The 21,326-nt window shown below is 38.2% G+C and overlaps 1 protein-coding gene across 9 annotated transcripts in view; it reads right to left on the minus strand.

Annotated features, from left to right (window-relative positions):
* Window positions 1-21,326, minus strand: part of STAU2 (staufen double-stranded RNA binding protein 2) — a 365,226-nt gene that overhangs the window by 229,290 nt on the left and 114,610 nt on the right. For 8 of the 9 annotated variants that reach the window (XM_053661197.1, XM_053661198.1, XM_053661195.1 and 5 more), the window contains 3 exons: window positions 6,836-6,995; window positions 5,510-5,617; window positions 2,911-3,123 (listed from right to left, as the gene is read on the minus strand). In XM_053661197.1, coding sequence (XP_053517172.1) covers window positions 2,911-3,123; window positions 5,510-5,617; window positions 6,836-6,995 — 481 coding nt within the window. Of the gene's footprint in view, window positions 1-2,910; window positions 3,124-5,509; window positions 5,618-6,835; window positions 6,996-14,790; window positions 14,896-21,326 lie in introns of those variants that run through there. The other variant, XM_053661201.1, reaches the window with a different exon arrangement.

Consider the following 21,326-nt stretch of genomic DNA (forward strand, 5'->3'; position numbering starts at 1 on the left):
TGCAAAAGCAATTCAGTGGATAAAGGGTAGTCTTTTCAACCAATGGTACTAGAACTAGTGGATATTCAGGTGCAAAAATTTTTTTTTAAATACATACTTCATATGCTTTTCAAAAAATTACCTCAAAATGGCTCAAAGATTTAAATGTAATATCTAAAACTGTAAAAAATCCAGAAGAAAATACAGGGGAAGTTTTTGTGACTTGGTTGCATGAAAATTTCTTAGATATAACACCAAAAATCACATTCCATAAAATAACAATAATAAACTAGACTTACTCAAAATTATTAACTTCCGTTCTTTGAAAAAAACAGTCATAGGCTTGGAGAAAATATTTATAAACTACATATCTGATAAAGAACTTGTATCCAGAATGTATAAAGACTTCTCAAAATTCAGTATTAAATTTGTCATTTAAAAAGGGCAACCAAAAATTTTTAGGTGGGCAAAAGATTTGAACACCTCATCAAGCCTCACATGCTACTAAACACTCATGCTCATGTCATTAGTCACAAGAGAAATGTAAAATCAAACCACAATGAGATACAAAACACATGTATTTGAATGACTGAAATTTAAGACTATACATGTTAGGATGTGCAGCAACAAGAATCACACACATGGTTGATGAGAATGTAAAATAGAATAATCCCTTTGAAAAATTATTGGCAGTTTCCTAAAACATTGAATACATACCTACTAGATGACTAAGCCATTCCACTCATAAGTATTTGCCCACAAGAAACAAAAGCCTAAGTCCATAAGACATATACATAAATGCTCCTTCTTGCTGCTGCGTAGAATTCCATTGTGTAAATGTACCATAGTTTTTTATCCACTCATTTACTGATGGGCACCTAAGTTGCTTCCAGCACTTGGCTATTGTAAATTGTGGTGCTATGAACATTAGGGTGCATAGGTTCTTTTGGATTGGTGTTTCAGGGTTCTTAAGATATAATCCTAGCAGTGGAATTGCTGGGTCAAAAGGCAGTTCTGTTTTTAGCTTTCTGAGGAAATTTGATACTATTTTCCATAGTGGCTGTACCAGTCTGCCACCTAAATAAGTAAGTTTAAGCTGAGATCCAAATGGTGGACAGGAAGAAAGCTCTGGAATAATATTCTTATATACTAGAGTTAGCAGCAAATAATTATGAGAATTCAAAATCTTTCTCCCCTCTCTGAAGAATAGTATTCAAATAATAATTTTGCTTTTAATGGCTACAGTTAAAATTAATAAGAGTTATATCTATACCCTACTATAAAAATGTACAGATCTTTTATAGCTTAATGGTTTATTATTGTTAATGTGTTAAGATTAGATTCAGTTGAATAAATTAGATAAAGGTTACTGTGCTGCCATTCTGACATAGAACACTGTTCTTCCATCATAGATAAGCTACAAATTTTATACATAAAAAGATTTAAGAAAACAGACCATGGATATATTCACATACATATAACTATGAATAGACAAAATCAGATATCAAATAACAAAGTTAATATTTATTGGGTACTTATTATTTGTATTACTAATAAATACTTCATAATAATTACTCATGCATTATAAATGAGGAAACGTAAGATTAGAAAAGTTAGCTAACTTGCTTGGGCCATGCGGAGACACACGCCAAACTGACTCCAAAAGCCATGTTCTTCACAGCCCCATCCACCCCGACTGTGGGGAGCAGATGAAAGCCAGTCCTCCTCAGAACCTCAGGGACTCATGAGGAGGGGATCTATCTGGCATTTATTTTTAGTCTACCTTACACATAATGTAGAATACTATTTCAGGGAACACACAGCCTACATCTTCTCAGTGATGTAAGGATAGCACTCATTAAAAAGAGTAAGTATTTTTATAGTCATTTAGGTAAATACATATTTTTAAATATAGCAAAGGCATAAAGGTATAAAAGATGCTACGGGAGGAGTTAAACAAAACAAATGCATGAAAGATAAAAAGTACTTCATTTCTGCAACCCTTGATTTGTAGAGATTGATGAGAAGAAGCCTGCTAACTGAGGGATGCAGAGCAGGCTACTGACACAGTGGGAAGCCTTTCTCTGCAAACAGAACTAGAGTCCCATTTATGTCATGTATACTGAACACCCATGGGCACTGTCCTGTTCCTAGTACCAGTTCATCTAATTTCTCTGACTTTTGCCTCCCTTTTCTGATTAATGTAAATAAAATTTGATCCATTAAAAAAAAAGAGTCATCTGGAAAAAGCTGTGTGTTCTATATCCTTCTTTGGCAAGGCACACATGGCTGAAAGAGTGGAAACAAAATACCAGCATTTGCCTCCAGGGCTCCCATGAAGATGAGTTGATAAAGCACAGAGTCTGGAACTAAGTCCCGCACACAAGGTACTTCGTATTCACTAGCTGCTGCGGCTGTCACGGGGTCTGCATTCTTCATGATTTCTACCCTGTATCCTACAACCATTTCAAATATCCTAAAAACATACTATGTAACAGTGTGGTATGCAGAAAGAACACTGGGTTAGAGATCAGAGTAGTCCAGGTTGCTCCATGCAACAGGTGACTGGAAGCGAGCAAATGCTTTAAATGTGTTACATAAAAACCTAATTTGTAAAATGAGGGGTAGTACCCTCTACCTTAAATAGTCATGAAGAGAATTACACTAAAGGTGATAATGAACAGGAAAGTAGTATTAAGCCATAAAAAAATTCTAAGTATGTAAGGTATTATCTGATGAACAAACACAGATATACAAATGTCTAAAAAGCAATATGGAATTGTTACTGATTTACAGTCACATGTCCAACCCTGATTCTGAACCTATAGAAGCTATAGGTTTAGACACCTGCCCAATGGAAAAAACTTTTATCTATAGTTATCATAATATTCACACAGTAAAGCTTACTAACATTCACAAGCCCATACTTACTTTGACTATTGTTTTAGGGCGTTTTTTAAAAAATAGTTTTGGCTTTTCAACCACAGGAAGAGGTGGAAGTTTCCTAAGCTCCTGTAAGACAGTGGTTGCAGCGCGCTTCTTGGAAAGTTTTTTGCTATTTCCCTCTCCTTCGGCAGAGAACTCTCCCACTGACACCCGAGTAACAAAGCTTTTCATATGGGGTGGTCCACTTTCTTTAATAACCTATAAAACATAAATACAATATTAAATAACATACAGGTACTTAAGATGTGTTCTTACAGCTTGGATGTTGTTTAATGTTCATGTCATAATCAAAACTGAAATTAAGAATTATGCCCAAATTATAAATTTTTAAAATAAAGACTACTTAACTGTAAGTTGGAAATACAGAAATCTAAATAAACACATTCAGCCCTGGCTGATATGGCTCAGTGGATTGGGTGCTGCCTGGTGAACCAAAGGGTTGCTGGTTTGATTCCAAGTCAGGACACATACCTGGATTTCAGGTCAGATACCCAGGAGGGGGTGTGCCAAGAGGCAACCACACAGTAACGTTTCTCTCCCTCTCTTTCTCCTTCCCTTCCCCTCTCTCTAAAAGTAAGTAAAATAAAATCTTTAAAACATAAATAAATAAATAAATAAATAAATAAATGTAAACATTCAATTCATGCTCAAGATTGTTTTTTTAACTATTAAAACAGTCAATTCTATGGTTACCCATTTCTTATGGAACAAAAAATTAAAAACATAAAACATACCACATTAGATTACGTACACAGGACATCAGGAATGACAATGTGCACATTTGCCATTCTCTCCTCCGACGAGTAAGTTACTGGAGGTTGACTGGAGTTCTGTAAGCCAGCAGGCATATTGCCTGAGGCAGCCACTCAGAAACAGTTGGTGGGTGGACACTGACCTACATCTGACATAGACCTCAAAGGCTGTTTTAAGGAAAGGAATGCTTACTTTCTGTGACATGACCTAAGAAGGTAAGTGGATATGCCATAGAAACACTTAGCTTTCTAGAGCAACAGATTATGAATCTGTCAGCTCTGAATATTCCCAAACCCAGTACTAATGCGCTCTTTGAAACCAACTTTTCAAGGAAAGAAGTGTTCTAAAACCTAAGTACTCAAAACTTCGATCTCTTTCAAAATTCTGACCTATAAAAGGTACCCTATTTAAATAGTTTATTATCTAACATTATATTAAAAGTTTGTCTTTTTGGATACCAATACAAAAATAAAAAACAACAATAGCTCAATAATTCAACAATGCTAAGGATAAGGAATTTATAATAAGCATACTTTCTAAGTATTACTAGTTGAAATACCAAAACTGTTTATGTTAACTACTTTCTTGGACATGCTCCTGAATTTAAAAAGAAAAAGAAAAAACTGGTTTACTGACATTAGATCACCATTTGAACAATAATATATAATGATCCTGCCAAGGACTTTCAGGACTTATAAAACTGTTCTTATTCATTGCAACCTTTAAAGGTCCCAAACCCAACAGTTTTTGAGTACCTGCAATTACTTCATCTGGTTTTCCATCCTGTCCCTATCATTTCTTGCTGGGCCTATAAGCAGTAAAGTATATCCTGTCCCTGCCTTCCCCATTTTGCTGCTTTTAATCTGCTACAGGCTGACATCAGACAGCCCAGTCTGTTGGAATTCCATCTAAGGAGAAAGCAGACAGATTCTCAGCCGAGGTTAGTGGATCCTGTGAGTGAGTTAAACGTGGGAGCTTTCTGGAAGGTGAACAATTTGAAGGAGGATACTCCACGACTGTTTCAGCTTATTTCCTGGGTTTTGCCAATTTTCTAGATATTTGAGTTGAAAAGTAAGAATTTCTTGATATAGGAGGTACTATGATAATTAAAACATTTTTCTCGTTGAAATTTCACATAATTTTGTAAACATTTTGGGACATATTTATCTGTTGCTGCTTGCAAAGTAGACAGCTGCTTACTTAGTGGCTTAGTAAAATTTAAACGTATTTTGGCAAATATAAAAAAATTGTTATTATCACATATGTGTCACTGAACAGTACCTGGGATATTTTCTATTTGATTCTATTAAAAACACCAAATTCTCTAGAATGCTACAAATTAACTTACACTCAGAAAATACATTTGATGATGAAAACTGAAATACACATAAAGATGATTTTACATTAAAAAGCCACAGAGGTCAGCAGGAATCCATGACATTATAATAAGTTCTAACCATATGATTTCACTCACATGTGGGATATCAAACTGAAACCATGGGCACAGACAGCAGTGTGGTGGTTGCCAGGGGCAGGAGGGTGGTGCGGGGTGGAGAGAGAAGACAGACTGGCTTCAGGTGGCGGGCAAACAATACAGTATGCAGATCATGTGTCACAGAAATGTACACTTGAAACCTGTATGATCCTGTTAACCAATGTCACCCCAATACATTTAATAAAAATCAATAATAAGTTCTATTCTTCCCAGAGTGAGCATAAAGAAGCACATTAACTCAGGATACTAGTATACCAGTTAATTTTATTTATTTGTTGGTTGAAGTTAATGACAAACAGGTTTAGGAGGGTTAGAAGGTCTCTACTGAGAACATACCTCAAAACTGACAGGCATATTTCGCTTCAGAGCAATTTCAAACACTAAGCTGATCTCAGATTTATTTGCATCTTTGTCATCATCCATTTCTTTTCCAGATTCGCCATTCTAAATCACAAAAAAAAAGGATGACATGGAATCTACACTTTGTAACTTTGTGCACAGTCTAAAAGAAACTACAATGACATACAGAAAACCACAGACTGGTTCTCACGGATTCCTAGGTAACCACAGCAGCCAAGCACTTTGCTATGAGGCTCTTTTTTATTTGCTTTTTGGGGGGGGGTTTCCTCAAAGTAAAGAATAAATGCTGCATGTGAAAGTTTTTACTCAACCATACACTAATTTGAGTTCATCTAGTTCTCCAGAAATCTCTATCCCCCACCCACTTCACACACACGCGCACACACACACACACACACACACACACACACTCTGTACCTCCACTGGTGTTATAACATGGAATTTAATCTTCTATGAAAACTAAGCTGTAGAAAGAGTATAGGATGTAAACCAGGATTCCGGAGCTCTGGATCTAGTCCTGGCACCCTTCCCTTACTTATTTAACACCTATTTCTGGAGGGAGGACCTCAGATATGCTGAACAGAGCACAAGTAACAGAGGTAGAGCAGTCCTTCTACCAGGAGGCTTACGATGCAGTGGGAAAACAGACACACACCCTAATGAATGCATACGGGGGGAAATACGCAAGTGCGCTATTAACCAAGACCAACCTCAGAGGCAGAGAAACAACAGGCTTGGGAAACTGTACAGTTTGAAATAACTAAGTGGAACACTCGATAAGAAAAGAACTTCTAAAAAAATATGGCTGAGGTGGAGATTCTATTTTGCAGTCAACAGCTAAAGCCATGAGAACAGGTAAAATTACTCAAGAATAACCTCAATATCCTCATTTGTAAAAATTAAGTAGGACTGAAAAAATCTAAAAGATCATATCCACTTTAATTTCCTTGATTCCAGATCAACACAATATAATCTATGCTAAAAAAAAAAAAGTAGCATTAAATGCAAGGTAAATGAATGTTATTTCTCATACTTGTACACATTCCAAAATCCTGAGCTGCCTGGGAAGTGTACTCCATAGGTGAACCAAAGTTCTCAAACGCAAGGTCCTCCTGGCAGGAACACACGTCTAGTACAGTAGACAGGTAATCTGAGAAGCAAATCAGAGGAGAGCACCACTCTTGTTTTCTTTCCTATCAGAACAGATTGTTTCTTCTATGTGTAAAAATGCATTTCTTTGTCTTTTCAATCATCTCACTGGGGACCTACAGAAAGAGACTGTCACATGCAGCAGCACCACACCTGAGGAGATTTTTCTGGAAGGGGCTCATTCTGCAGTGCTTGGAGGGCTTTCATGGCGGCGTTGTGTCTAGCAGCTTGCCGAGTCTTCCCTTCCCCAAAAAATTCATTATTTCCTACAGTCAGTTGAACATAAAAGATCTTAGGCATCGGGCAATGATACCTAAAAAGAAAATAAAATATTCATGTTAGTTCAATAAAATCACTCTATAGTCATTACTAAGATTTGTTTTAAAACTGGAATCATCTTCTGGTTGTGTAAAAACAAACAAACAAAAAAATGGGATTATCTTCTGAAGGGTGGGCCCCTTGTAGCAAAGGCTTCCCCTGCTAGGTGAGTGTTCGAGGAACCCATCTGTATAGTGTACCACTGACATTCCTGTGAAAGGCTGCACTCAGCTTCAGGTACTGTTTTTTGAGACTCAGTGCGTTTGCCCATTTCATGATGGGTGATTTATGTGCATACCTGCCCTCACCACGCTGAGTATTCAGCAGTTTTTGACTAGAAACCACATGGCCCACCTGCCCAAACCCCCATTCACCAGATCTCACCCCAGACAACTTTTTTTGTTTCCCCAGATGAGAAGCATCCTCAAAGGGAAATGTTTTGCCGATGTAAAAGAAGTGAAACAAAAAACAGCAGAAATACTAATTAAAAGCCATCAAAATTGATGAGTTCAAAAACTGTTTTGAGCAGTGGAAAAAAAAACCTCGACAGGTGTATTGCATTAAATGGAGAGTATTTTGAAGGTGACTGAAGTTGAAACATATAAGAATAAATACACAATTTTTTTATAAATAAATTCCACTCTTTCTGGATCCCCCCCCTTGTAATGTACTATGCCCTCTTATTAGCCCTAATAGAGTTTTAAGTTCAAGTTTCTGACAGATTTTGATGGAAGTGAGCCAAATGGGGTGGTGCTGAAGGATGGGGAGCCCGCACAGAGGATGGAGATGAGCGAGGCCATTTAGGTGACAACACAAAGATAACTGTGCTTTTAGCAGAAGACAACCATGAAATGGGGGGGGGCAGGGGGGGGGGGTAACATCTCCAAAGTGATAAGTACTTTGCAAAAAAATTAGAGATCAGATTCAACATTAAAAAAAAAAAAAAAGACAACCCTGGCTGGGCCTGCAAACCAAAGGGTTGCCAGTTCAATTCTCAGTCAGGGCACACGCCTGGGTTTGCGTGCCTGATCCCCAGGAAGGGGCATGAGAGAGGCAACCACACATTGATGTTTCTCTCCCTCTCTTTCTCCTCTCTCTAAAAATAAATAAATAAAGTCTTAAAAAAGAAAACGACAAATCAAATCTCAGGTAGAAAGTATAAAAATGTGTTTAAGGTAAAATTTTTAGCAGGTCTGAGTTGAATGTGACTGAGGTAGAGAAGCGTGAGTAGAACGCTGCAGTGATACGGACACGAGAGGATAAAAGCAGGTGTAAGAATGAACAAATCTAGAAAAATAAGAAAATTAAGGTAATGTGAAATAAAAGCCATTAACTCAACAACTATTTATGAAGCACCTTCTATATGACAGAGGAACATGACAATGAACAAAAATGCACATTACGGTGGAGAAGACAGACAAAATATAAGGCATATATGCAGAACATCATATGTTAGAGACGTATGTTAAACAGTAAAAGAGCCCAAGGTTCAGAAGTGTTGTAGAGGTGGATTCTGGATGGGGTAGGCAGAGGAGGGTCATCTCCCTGAGAAGACGACAACTGCGTAAAGAGCTAAAATAAGTGAAGGAGGAAACCATGCGGGTTCTGGAACAGTGCGGCTGAAGCAGAGAAAATGTCAAGTAGAAAGGCCCTGAGGCAGCAGCATGCCCTGCACGGTCAAGTAATTCGGAGGAGGCCCACCTGCGTAGAGTCTAGGGAGTAAGGAAAGGAAAGCCAGGAGATAGATAGAGGTGGTCAGAGTTCCTTAGGCCTTTGTTAGAAATCATTGTAAGAATCTGACTTTTACCGAGTGAAACGGCCAGCCACTGGAAGGTTTGGAGTAGAAAAGCGACATGATGTGGCTTATACTGTTCAGGGCCCATCTGACTACTACACTGAGAAAAGGCTGTATGGAATGAGGACAGAAGCCAGGAGGTCTATCAGGAAGCTAGAGCAGCAACACAGGAAAAACAGCAGCAGCCTAAACAAGACTGACAGCAGAGGAAGTGACGAGAAGTAGAGGGCTCTAGCTGAATTTCAAAAGTAGAGAGACAGGGTTAACCCAAGAAGTGGCTATGAAATAGGAGAGAGGAGTGAAGGAGGAACCCAGGGCTTCTGACCTGAGCTCCTGGAAGATGGGGCACTGCATATGGAGTTGGGGAAAACCACAAAAGGAAAGGGTTTGTTGGAGGGCAGACGTATGCAGCTCTGGTTTGAAGATGTGAAATTAGGCCTGTTAGATATCCACATGGGGATGTTGCATGGAGAGCTGGATTTATGAGTCTGGACTCCAGGAAAGAAGTCCAAGGTGGGAATAAAATTTGAGAATCTTCAATATATCAATGGAATCTAAACCCATGAGACAGAGCTCTGAAGGAGGGAGTGATAGGAAATCAAGGCAAATCGTGTCTTTTCTGGAAACTAAGTTGGAAAGTTCACCATGGAGAAGTGAGGGGTTGTGTCAAACGCTATGAACTAGAAAAACCCATAGGATCAATTTTGATGGAATGGTGCATGTATAAAAATGCTGATAAATTAAGTGCAAAATCACCTCAGTGCTAAAAGATGTCTGTTTCCAAGAAAAAAGAAGCCCAGTCGACTGTCCTACTGCATTTTAGAGGACTAGTGGACATCAGGTAGCAGTGTTCTATATTCAACCTGATCAGCTGGCCAGCACCCATCATGTACAAATCTCCAGGCAGATGGGACTAATCAGTGAAGGTTTACTGAAAGTGAAGGACGAGAGCACAGGACAGTAATGCAGGTTACTGGGAAGCACTAACTGAAACCATGTGAGTGGATAAGCACCTGAAAAACGGAAGCAAAAAGGAACCAAGAGAAAGCCTGAGACTAGGCTCTGATTAATGCCTGTGATCAAAAGGCAGGGGAAATAATAGACGGCAATGAAGGAGATGAAAGCAGGTTCGAGTTAGAAAAGAAACAACACAACGTCAGGGAAACAATTGGCAGTGTCAAAGGCAGTGGGAAAAGCCAGTCTGAAAAAAAGGGAGAAAGTCGCTGTGTTAAATTCTGAAGAGTCGATATTCTTGGCCCACTGTTTCCTATTAATTTAAGATAAAGTATTTTTGTGTTTTATTATGTCATATGTTCTCATTTTTAATTGGCAAATATGAAAAAGTTAAAGGAAGAAAAATATCACTATAGTAACAGGCTATTTTAACAAGCAAAGATTAAGAAGCATTAGAAACCACAATCCTTTTTGCTCTCTGCATACAATAACTGATGCACTAAAATGCAGCCTCCTATTGCATGTTTTGTTTCAGATTTCTTTAATGCAGAAATTTGGACTAATAGGATAAAAGCAGACTATTTTGTGTCCCACAAAATCCATCTTTCCCACCTCTACAGAACTCAATGTATGTTGTAAACTGATCCCACTACTAACCTTTTAAAACAGACCTGAAATCAAAATTGACTCCTGAGATCTTACATGACGAGCTTTCGCCATAGAGCAAACATGTACAATTAATTACACACTTCTGAAAACAGGGGTCCACAAGTGGAATGCTAGCAGACCCTTAACTACAGGAGAGGGAGTGGGCGCCACTGTAATCACTTCGGCCTGCTGACAATTACAAAACTCATTTTGGTTTGCCACAGAGGCAAACAAAATTTCTGTTCATTATAACTTTACTGGAATATGATGTCATAACACATAACCATACTGAAACAATCTGCTGATTTTCTAACCAAAATATTAATTGTACACTAAAGAGCCCTCGGGGCCTCTTCCTTTTTGGCCTTCAAATACAGTTCTATGTACGCATATGTGCATGCAAGCGGATACATGTGTACATATAAATCATACCAAATAGTATCAGAGGGAAAATTAGGTTTGTTGTGTTCCTAAACATTCGAGTGCTAACAACAGGAAATACCAAAACCCGACGCCTGACTGGTTTCATTCCACTTGCACTCCATCCTCTTACTTAACAACGAGCCTTCATAACCTCCCCCACTTGGTGTGAACACCTCACAGACCCCATCTCCTCCTGCGACCACGACAACTAAGACTCACTGGAGCTCTCTCATTAATAGCACCCTGACTGAATTACAGGACAGAAGATGCAGAATGTTTTTTTGTGCATTAAGTCCTGGTCTCTAAATATTTATTTCTTTTGGTACAGAAATACTTGAAGTTTATTAACTTCAAAGGCTATGTTCTATTTCAGGGAGTTTCTTTTTCTATTTTTATTTGTTTTAAACACTAATCTCATTTTTGGTCAAGTTCTTATGATAAGTGATAAATATATTCTACAAATCAGTATTTACTTACTTAAGCTTACACATTGGTATTCTTATTTTTTTTATTAGAATTTGGTGGTCAATGCTTAAATCCCCATAGTAACTACTGTTAAAAAATGAGCAGGGAAAACTCACCCATCCATCTAAGCTATTCAAGTTTCAGAGTCAAAGGTTTCTACCCACAGCCTCCAAAGAATATTCTGTGAAGTGCAATTTTACTTTCATTTACTTTCAAATTTTCATTTCATTTGAATCTTTAGTGCTTATCAAAAATGCAGACTTCTGTGCTCCAACCACGATCTGCTCAATCAGTTCCTAGGGATGGACAAAATCTTTGCTTAAGTTTCCCTGGTGAGTCTCTGCTCTGAAAAATCTAAAAGACACTACCCCACGACAGCAGCACATCCCACAACAGGGCTCCTGTGACTTGACAATAACTTCCAAATCCATGCAGGAAAAGGACTTCCTCAGAGCACACGGTCAGGGTTCTTGCATCTCTGTCCAATCTAATCCTCACAGCAGCCTGCTGAGACAGACGTCCCCCACAGTCACCTTAACAGGTTACAAATCTCCCAACAGAGTCCCTAGGACAAACTCAAGTCTGTCTAACTGCAGAGCTCAGGAAACTCTTAAGGAGCTTCCTAGAGATCTGTTATATCCTATTTGTACTCCTACTTATTAAGTTGGCTCTGTCCTTAGCAGGCGAGAGAACCTAAGGGTGCTTTTCAAACCTAAGGTCACCAACAGACTTCAGAACGGTTTTACTGAATAGTTGCTGAAATAAACAACTCCGTGATCAAACCCTGTATGTTTACAGTATGTCAAGCCAACCAGGTCAAAAATACACCCAAATGAGACACCTATCAAGATTGACACATAGCGTAACAGTCTCAATTTTACAGAGGCTGCTTGTCAGGCCATTTTCTCCATGCCTCTTTGCCCTCTGTCTGCTGAAGTTCTACAAAAACAAACAAACAAACAAATAAAATTTCAGTAAAATAAAAGCTTTCTTTTCTTTAGATCCCCAAACAGTCTTTAGGATTGGCCTATCTTGAAAATATCACAAGTTGATAAAAAATACAGAAAGTATACTTGGTTCCTTTGAATTAATACTTGGCATTCCTTATATAGTTTTGCTATTTGCACAAAGATCTTACTTTTTTCTTTAAATATTAATGTAAGAACATAAGTATTCTTATTGTTATACTTATTTTTAATTATCAGTTATAAGAACTTTCTATACCATATTTTTGCCACCCCCTGTAAAGTTACTTCATTAATGCCCTTTTTATTTTTTAAAGATTTTTTAAAAATTTATCTTTAGAGGGAAAGGGAAGAAGAGAGGGAGAGAAATATTAATGTATGATTGCCTTTCATGCATCCCTTGCTGGGAACTGGCCTGCAACCCAGGCATGTGCCCTGACTGGGAATTGAACCACAGTCCTTTGGTTCACAGGCCCGCGCTCAATCCACTGGGCTACACTAGCCAGGGTATTAATGCCCTTTTTATAGACTCATTTTGTATTATCTTTCTAAACTAAAATCTGTCCTCCCTCCCACTCTGTGACTGCCTGCTTCTCCAACATCTACACTCTACTAAGTGTCACTTTTACAAGGTGAGAAAGACATATACCAAATAACATCAGAACTTTTAAAAATTGAAAAATAATTGCTTCATTTTATTTGATAGAATTATTCATAAATCTCAACACAGCTAAAGTGTTCTTATCTCTTTTACAGGTTTATGTCTTAAAATATGTTATCTTCTGATCTAATAAGAAGAGGCTTTGAATTTCTGTGTTTATTTCTAACATTGACTGAAAACAGATATGTCACTTAATCTTTCTATCTCAGTTTACTTATCTGTAAAATATTTGCAGAACCTATGTTTAAAGAACTCTAAATGCCAAAACTTAGAATTTAAATGACATGTTGATTATTTTGACTCTTTGTACACTTTTCTGGCAATGCTAAGCATTCCTTTTCTTGCTGTAGAAAAATAATAGGTTTTATCAGAAAGCTATAAAATAGTCCTTGGCATATTTTCAAGCTTGTATGTATATAAAATGTCTAGATAGAAGAGGGTTCTTTCTCTATTCACATCTATAAATTTTGAAAATATATCTTTTATGGGATCTGAGCCTTCAGTCTTGAGGAATTTCAAAAATTAGGACCTATTAGAAAAGATTCACAGGGCAGCTGAAAATAAGTTCTAAGAGTTGTAAGAATCTTCTGTTTTGTGGAATTATAATTAAGTTTAAAATGCCTAAGGGAAAATACAGAAAGCTGAGACAGGGTGTTCTGAGGTGATGGAATTATAAATGATATTTTCTTCCACAATTCCAATTTTTTAAAAAATAATATGATTGGACTGGAGTAGTAACAAAAGAAAATGTTTAATTGAAAAAGTCTACTCCCTGTCTGAACAAATAAAGGTAAATCCGGGTCCAAAATATAAATTTGCTAAGTGGAATGACTTGTGAAATACAGGACATGAGCCACAAGAGTAAACAACTTACACTGTTGCTGACACCACAGCACAACAGGGCACGGAAAACAGAGCATGTTACCCAAAAGCCCCATTTTGTAAATACACAATCAGCACACTCTACCCCCCACTAAGGTCCAGCATAAACCTATTTTGCCCTTTCCCTAAATGAATATCTAACTAAATTGTCGTCATCATCACCATGATTGCAGCAAAAGCATACAAAGCACTATGTGCCGGGCACTATCCCAAGCACTTTACACACTAATCTCATCCAGTCACCATATTAACAGCAACCGCACTTTTCACACAGAGACGTTAACTAAGTTGCCCAAAGCCCCCCAACTTGAGCCAACATTTGAACCCAGGCAGTCTCACTCCAGAGTCCATGCTTTTAACCTCTACACTCTGCTGCCTCTGAATGAACTGGGTGAGCACTATAAAATGCAGAGCTACCAATGTTAACTTTGGAGCAGTCATGCCAGACTTGGAACATTAAGGCAACGTAAGTGAAAGTAGACATACAAGATCTGGCAGATACTGAAGAGCTTTGCAGGCTGATGGTCACATCTGTAACCAAGAAGAGTATTGGAGGCCCTGTAAGTCCAGGAGACCGATTTGAGTGCAGTCTTACTATTCTCCAGCTTTCTGTCTCCTCTCTTAACCCACCCTTCTGAGCCCATGTGTAAATGTTGATGTTCCCATTAGGGAAATGTAAATCAAAACCATAATGAGCTAGCACTTCATATCCACTAGTTTGGCCATAGTCAAACAAACAAAAAAAGAAAACAAGTGTTGGCAAGGATGTAGTACAAACTAGAACAATCATTCATTGCAGTGGGAATGTAAAATGGTGCAGCCACTGTGGAAAACATTTTGGCAGTTCCTCAAAGTTAAATAAAGTATTACCATTTGATCCAGCAATTCCAATTCAAGATATATAAACCCAAGAGAAATTAAGACAGGTATAGATACAAAGACGTATACACTGATGTTCATAGCAGCATTATTTATAATAGCCAAAAATGTAAATAACCCGAAGTCCAGAGATATATGTGAATGAAGCATTGACGCGCGCTGCAATGTGGATGGACTGTGGAAACACGCCAAGTGAAAGTCGGGCACGAATACTACAGACTGAATGATTCCACAGAGACGACACGTCCAAAACAGGCAAATCTACGGAGACAAAAAGTAGATTAGTGGTTGCCAGGAGCTGGGAAGAAGAAAATTGGGGAGTAATGAGGAAAAAAGTGATGAAATGTTCTGAAATTATGAATGAAGTAAAACCCCATAAAATACTTTAAAATGGCTAAAACTATGAATTTTGTTATGTTAATTGTACCTCAATTAAAAAAAATTGTAATGTTGCTGTTCCCTGGAGTTCAATCTTCTGTTTCTCACAGATGAGACCATCTTCCTGGGTGATCTCACCGATCTATTTACATTCTTGGCAGACGCCCACACATTAGCCTACAAATTGCGGGTGGAGATTAAGAGCATCCCTCCACTGTGCACTCTCGGAAATTAGTGACGTGGCCTTCCTGCACTTGACTGACTGCCTGGTGGGCAGGGGAGGGAGAGGGTATAGGAATTCAATGATTAATTCAACGAATACTTATGAAAGGTCTGATTCATACCTGGAAATATGACAGCAAATGGAAAGGACCTGGGCAGGTGACAATGGGCATTTTGTTTTGGAGAAACAGCAAGTGTTGGTATACCTGGAAAGCTGAGTCAAGGGGTGAGTGGTAGGAAACCAGGTCTGAGAGAAAGCCAGACAGCAAATGAGAACTTGATCCTACATGTGATGGGAGTGACTGGAGAGTTTAAGGGAGGGAGTGACAGGATTTGACTGATAAAGGTCCACTGTTGCTGTTTGCCTAAAAAGAGGCAGGAAGGGGGCAGTTGGCAGGCCACTACAAGTCATACGTGAAAACAGGCGGTTGATGTGACTAGAACAACAGAGCCAGACTATAGGCCGTACTCAGTGACTGAAGGATTGTGGTCATTATTTCAAGACGGAACCCATCATTACGCTTGTATTTTCCTGTAGCTTCCTTAGAGGAGATGGACTTTACCAGTTACGGTTTTGCCAAGTATAAGTGCCACTCAGGCTGAGAGGCACTAAAAATCACAGGAATTAAGTAACTAGAGGACTGTGGGGAAGATGGATGAACTCCAGAGAAACAACACTGCAGAATCTGACAGGTTAGCGAAGGCTGCCTACATCCTGGAGGTTCTTCTCAATGTCTTCCTGAAGCACAGGTCCCAGAGGACTTCCCTGCCCTCCCAAGAGACAGACAGCAAGCAGCGGGCGCAGCAATGTGTGCCTCCCCTGTGGTGGCAGACCAGCTGGGCAGTGCTGGAAGTGTTTCCACTTTGTGATCGGAAAGAAGGTCCCTGCACAGCAACTTGGAGGGCTTTCCTTCCTGAGTTTCCCTGCCAGTGTCCCTCTGAGCGCAGCAGCACATATCAGAGACAGGCAGGTGGCACTGCGGACAGCACTGTGGAAGCTGGCAGTGAGTGAGGCGTGATGGCATGGGAACATGAGTGGGTCCCTTAGAGCAGCGTTTCTCAAAGGGTGGCCCCACACAGACACCACCAGGGTCCTCTTGATGTGGTCAAGGAACACCTGTTAAAAGGCAGATTCAAGGCTGGTGGAACTGGCTTCCTGGGTGGAGTCCAGGAAAATACGATTATCACCAAACAGCCTTGGTCCTTTTTGTGCATGCTGAAGACTGAGGAGCACCTTCTTACGTGGGTCTTCTTCTCTTCCATTGTTTATGAATATGAAGGCTTTTGAGTCCTAAATATTCACTGTGTACCTTGTTGCCTCTAATGGGTTTTTAGTTGATTCTGGACAATGTTCCAAATAATCTATCTGATGTGCAAAAATGATCATCTTTCCTATTTCTTTCCACATTTTATTCCTTATATTTTCACTAATTGTGTTGGCTCCATACCTCCAAAAGATACTAAATAGCAGTTGATAACAGACAGCTTGCCTTGTTTCTTACTTCAGTGGCAAGCTAGTTTATCCTCATTGAGCATAATGCTGGCTATTGGGTTAGGCAGGGTTAGGTAGAGTTGAGTTGGGTTAGGGTTGGGTTGGGATGGAATATGGGGGGGAGGAGAGATTATATGTGTGTCCATCTATAGAGTATTAGTTTACAATGTTAAATAAGTATTCGACTATTCATAATCTACTGAGTTTTCAAAGTCACAAATGGATTTTTAAATGTCTTTTAAGCATCTGTATAAATAACAATTTGTATTTTTATCTGTTAATAAGGTAAATCTTATCACTATATTTTCTAATAGTAAAACAAATTCACATTCCTGGAATAAATTCCACTTGTTTGTGGTGGTTCTTCTTCTAATATATTGCCAAAGTCTGTTGGCCAGTATTTTAATTAGGATTTTTCTGTTGATATTCTATAAAAAATATTAACCTGCAACTCTACCCTTTCTTGTTTTCTTAAACTATCATTGTTGAGCTAGACATCAAATTATTTTTGATTACCCAAAATAATGTTTTTTGTTTCTCAAAAGCTCAATAAAATGTCTCTATGAAACCATCCAGGCTGAGTGCTTTTCTTCAGAATGGTGGGGGTGGTAGTGTAGCTGCATGACTATGTACTAAACCTTTTCTATGGCCATCAGGTCTCTTTTTTTCTTCTTCTTCTTTTGAGGTCAGTTATGGTCATATATATTTTCTTACAAAATCACCCAGGTTCATCTAGGTTCTGAAATAGTTTTCCATGAGTTAAACAAAACAGACCTTTTATGAGAAGTTTCATTTCCTATGCATCTATAGTTTCCCCTGCCCCTCACTATCAGACCACAGTTTGCATACTTGTGCTTTAACGACCACATGTACCTTGTTTAGAAAGTACATATTTACACATTCTATTGGTTCTTCCTCAGAATAAGATATTGGATTCTGCACATCTTTTCAGTTATTCTTCTGTTTTCTAATCAGTCTATTTATGCATTCATTTCTCTACATAAATAAGATTTTAAGTTTTAATACATATTTACCACATACTGCATGTAAGTAGTCTAATAGCAGATTCCTAAGTTTAAAAAAATTATTGAAAATATGGCTTATTTTTTCCTAAGTTGTAAGAAGAATTCCTTCAGCAGGTCATGTGTGGTTAAGGGTTTGTCTGAGAAGGTTCTTCGAAAGCCCCCTAACACACAGAATGTCCTAAGTCCTTTCCAACAACAAAATGGTTCCTAAAACTGGTTCTAGAAAACATTTTAAATGCTGTTTCCTCATTATCTTAAGCCCAAAAGTATATACTTTCAAGAAGCTTATATTTTAAAGAAATACAAATATAGATTATATTTTAGAAGTCATTTCGCACCCTTTTGGGGGATAAATTAATTTTGTAATGTCTAGAATAAGAAAATCAAATGGACAATTGTGTTTCCACTGAAATCTTCCAGCAGCTTTAGAAACTGTTTGCTTTGTTACAATGTCCAACCCAGACACCTACTCCAGTGCCTTTGCTGATCAGAACTATCAACTTTGGAAGCTTGCCCACTTCAAATACTCCCAAAAGTAACACAGAGACATTACATCAGCAGGATTATAGAAAGATTAATGGGCTTTGTTTGGAGATGCAAACAGTAATTATACTTACTGCATACTTCTAACTCATGGTTTGGCTTTTTTACCTGAATCTAAGTGAATCTAGTTGTACATTTGCATATAGTTTAATGATAACAATAATGTGTAGTTAACAGATATTCATTGGAATATAAAAAATTTACTTGGCATTTTCCCAGCTAACTGTTTTTACAGCTTGCCGTCACTTATGCATTAGCTACATTCATAAAAAGGTTTACATAAAGCAAATATTTTCATACTAAATCCCATTTTCCCACTGTTGCCCAGTATTAAATCTTGAGTTGTGTTTCTATAGGAAAATGTTGGCGCCAACACATCATAAAAATTATAATTAAATATCTAAACATGTATGTAAGGGATAGGTGCATTTAATCAACTATTTTAGAAACTACATTTTATCCTCTCACCTGCAATAAGAATTAATCAAGTGGATAAACATTTTGTCTCATAGTCCCACAACCATTAGAAGGACATGTTATCTTTTTTAAAATGCAGAGTTTTGGGTGACTTCCTAGGCACTGAAACTAGAAATACAATTTTTTGCTGGATTGTCATATAGAGGAGATATGTTGCCAGATTCAGGCAGTGCATGAAGTCTCAGATTATTGATAATAATCATGTAGAGTCTCAGACATTTCTATTGGTAATACGCTTTTTGATCATAGTCCATCCCAGAAGACTATTGGAATTATACAGATACTTTGGAGCCAATACCATCATTTGACTAAAAGACTATTTATCGAAGAAATGGGAAAAGGGACTTGCTCAATTACCTGGACCCTTTCACACTGTAAAAGGGTAAAAAGCCCCTATTTACTAAAACAAAGTAGTATCTGAATCTTTTTGAAAACTCTCCTACTTTGAACTACAGGTACTTTGAAGTAATGCTAAGCTACTTAAGTTAATTTTTTATTTTTCTGGCACAAGACCACATGGAACGCAATGATCCATGGTGTGCTCTTCCTGTGTCACTGCCCACAACCCAGGCACACTTTTCATCAGCAAGTCAGTGAGAACTTACTCCAGGATGTGCGCTAAACTGAGCATCACCAAATCCTCTTAATCTCTGCTGTGTACCAGGAGGCAAAAACACGGTGACAAATAAAGCAGTACTGCAAAGATATAACACTGATGTTCAATCTGAATACCACACACATGAATAAGTTCAGGGATATTTAGAGCTCTGAAAGGCTAACAGGTCTGACCTCCGATTATGCTAATTTACTCCTATTCACAATATGGATAAGAGACTGCATTTCTGTCATTCTGCAAATGTTTTTCTGTGAGCAAAAAAGCTTTTGAAAATATTCTTAAATAACTCTGTCATGATATCCTAATATCCCCAAAAAGCAGATGTTTTGTGAGTTGGCATGGCGTCACGGAAAATGCATGAGCTTTGACGACAGCATCCTGAGCTGCAGAGTCGGCTCAGTCCTTTACTGGTCATGTCACCCTGGGTAAATTACATCCAATGCTGGGTCACAGCAGGAAATCACGAGGGTTTGCCCTCTTTCTTTCTTGCCAACTAACCCATCGTCCTTCTGAGACATTCTACAATGTTTCTATGATGCTTCAGCACCTCTACTACCTTGTTATTCCCTGTAAATAACTGAGGGGCTTTGCCTCCAGCTCTTCCAGTCTAGAGACTGCTCTGGTATGTCTACTTGGGGAGACATATGTCTACTATGAAGAGATCCAAGGCAGGCTACAGTCACACTGGCTGGTCTACAGCCTATCAGTACACGTAGGAAACCTGACATTTGGTTCACGGTCACTCAAGAATGCCAATACACTTCAAACTACCAAGCAGCATTAGAAGACACACGGATAAATTCAGATATTGTGAAAACCAATTAAACAAATCATCAGAAGAATTTGATGTAACATAGTAAATAATGTTACTTTTACTATATTTTTGCTTTTTGTGACTTAAAGGACATTTACTTACATGTTCAGGATTATGTTATATCTATATAGACTATTCTGTGACCTGTCAGTCAACCACAGTGTAGGAGTCTAGTAACTCATTTATCTTTGTAGAAATGCATCTTAACCAGAGAATGTAAGAATGTCAACAAATAATAAGGAAATAAAGAAACCAAGTGGGGCAAGGTTCTGATGACTGAAGCCAAGAAAAAGCCTGGGAAATTAGTGAATGATAAGCTCCCAGGATATTCAAACTGAGAGAGGCAGTAAGCCATGGTGAGAATAATACCTTAGATAATTAAATACACAGCCCAAATGTTACTGCCTCAGAGAGAAGAGCTAAAGAGTTGAAACTACTCATGTTCATCTCAAGAGGAGAAAACAGGGCTGAGGAAGGAGGAGTGAAAAGTGCATGCAAGCAAACAGGGTGAAAAATACTTGATGATGCCACTTGTGATATTAAAATTATTTTGTTATTGTATATTACACTAGAGATATATACTATTGAAGCTAAACATAAAAAACTTATTTGGATTTAGGGAAGATCAGAACATAAGACAGTTTCATTTTTTATTTTAAACAAGATATTTAGACAACTAGTATGTTCACTATGACAAACATCTCTTGTTGCCTTAAATGACTTGCAGAAAGTGCTCCACATGTTCTTAAACACAGGCAGTCAAGCAAAATCAACGTCAAATTCAGTGTGCATTAGGTTCCAGAGGGATTGGAGGAAGCAGTGTGGAAAATTCCAAAAAGCTGAGATCCACATGGGACTAAAGTAAGAGTGTATCTTCAGCAAACTGTAGTTATCCTTTTTGTTACTCTCCTGAAAAATTCACTTAAGAGAACAAAAGAAAGCCTTGAAAAGAAGACCACACAATCTTATTTGCAGAGGATGAGACGGAGAGAGATCTGCAGTGTAATCAGAGACTGTGGGACTCTGAGAACGCCAGCCAGTGCAGCACAGCCACCGAGACCGCCAATCATGACGGTGGAGATCGCTC

This window comes from Artibeus jamaicensis, unplaced genomic scaffold (genome assembly GCF_021234435.1).
Source record: "Artibeus jamaicensis isolate MK-2021 breed Jamaican fruit bat unplaced genomic scaffold, CSHL_Jam_final scaffold_916, whole genome shotgun sequence".
Taxonomy (NCBI): Eukaryota; Metazoa; Chordata; class Mammalia; order Chiroptera; family Phyllostomidae; genus Artibeus; species Artibeus jamaicensis.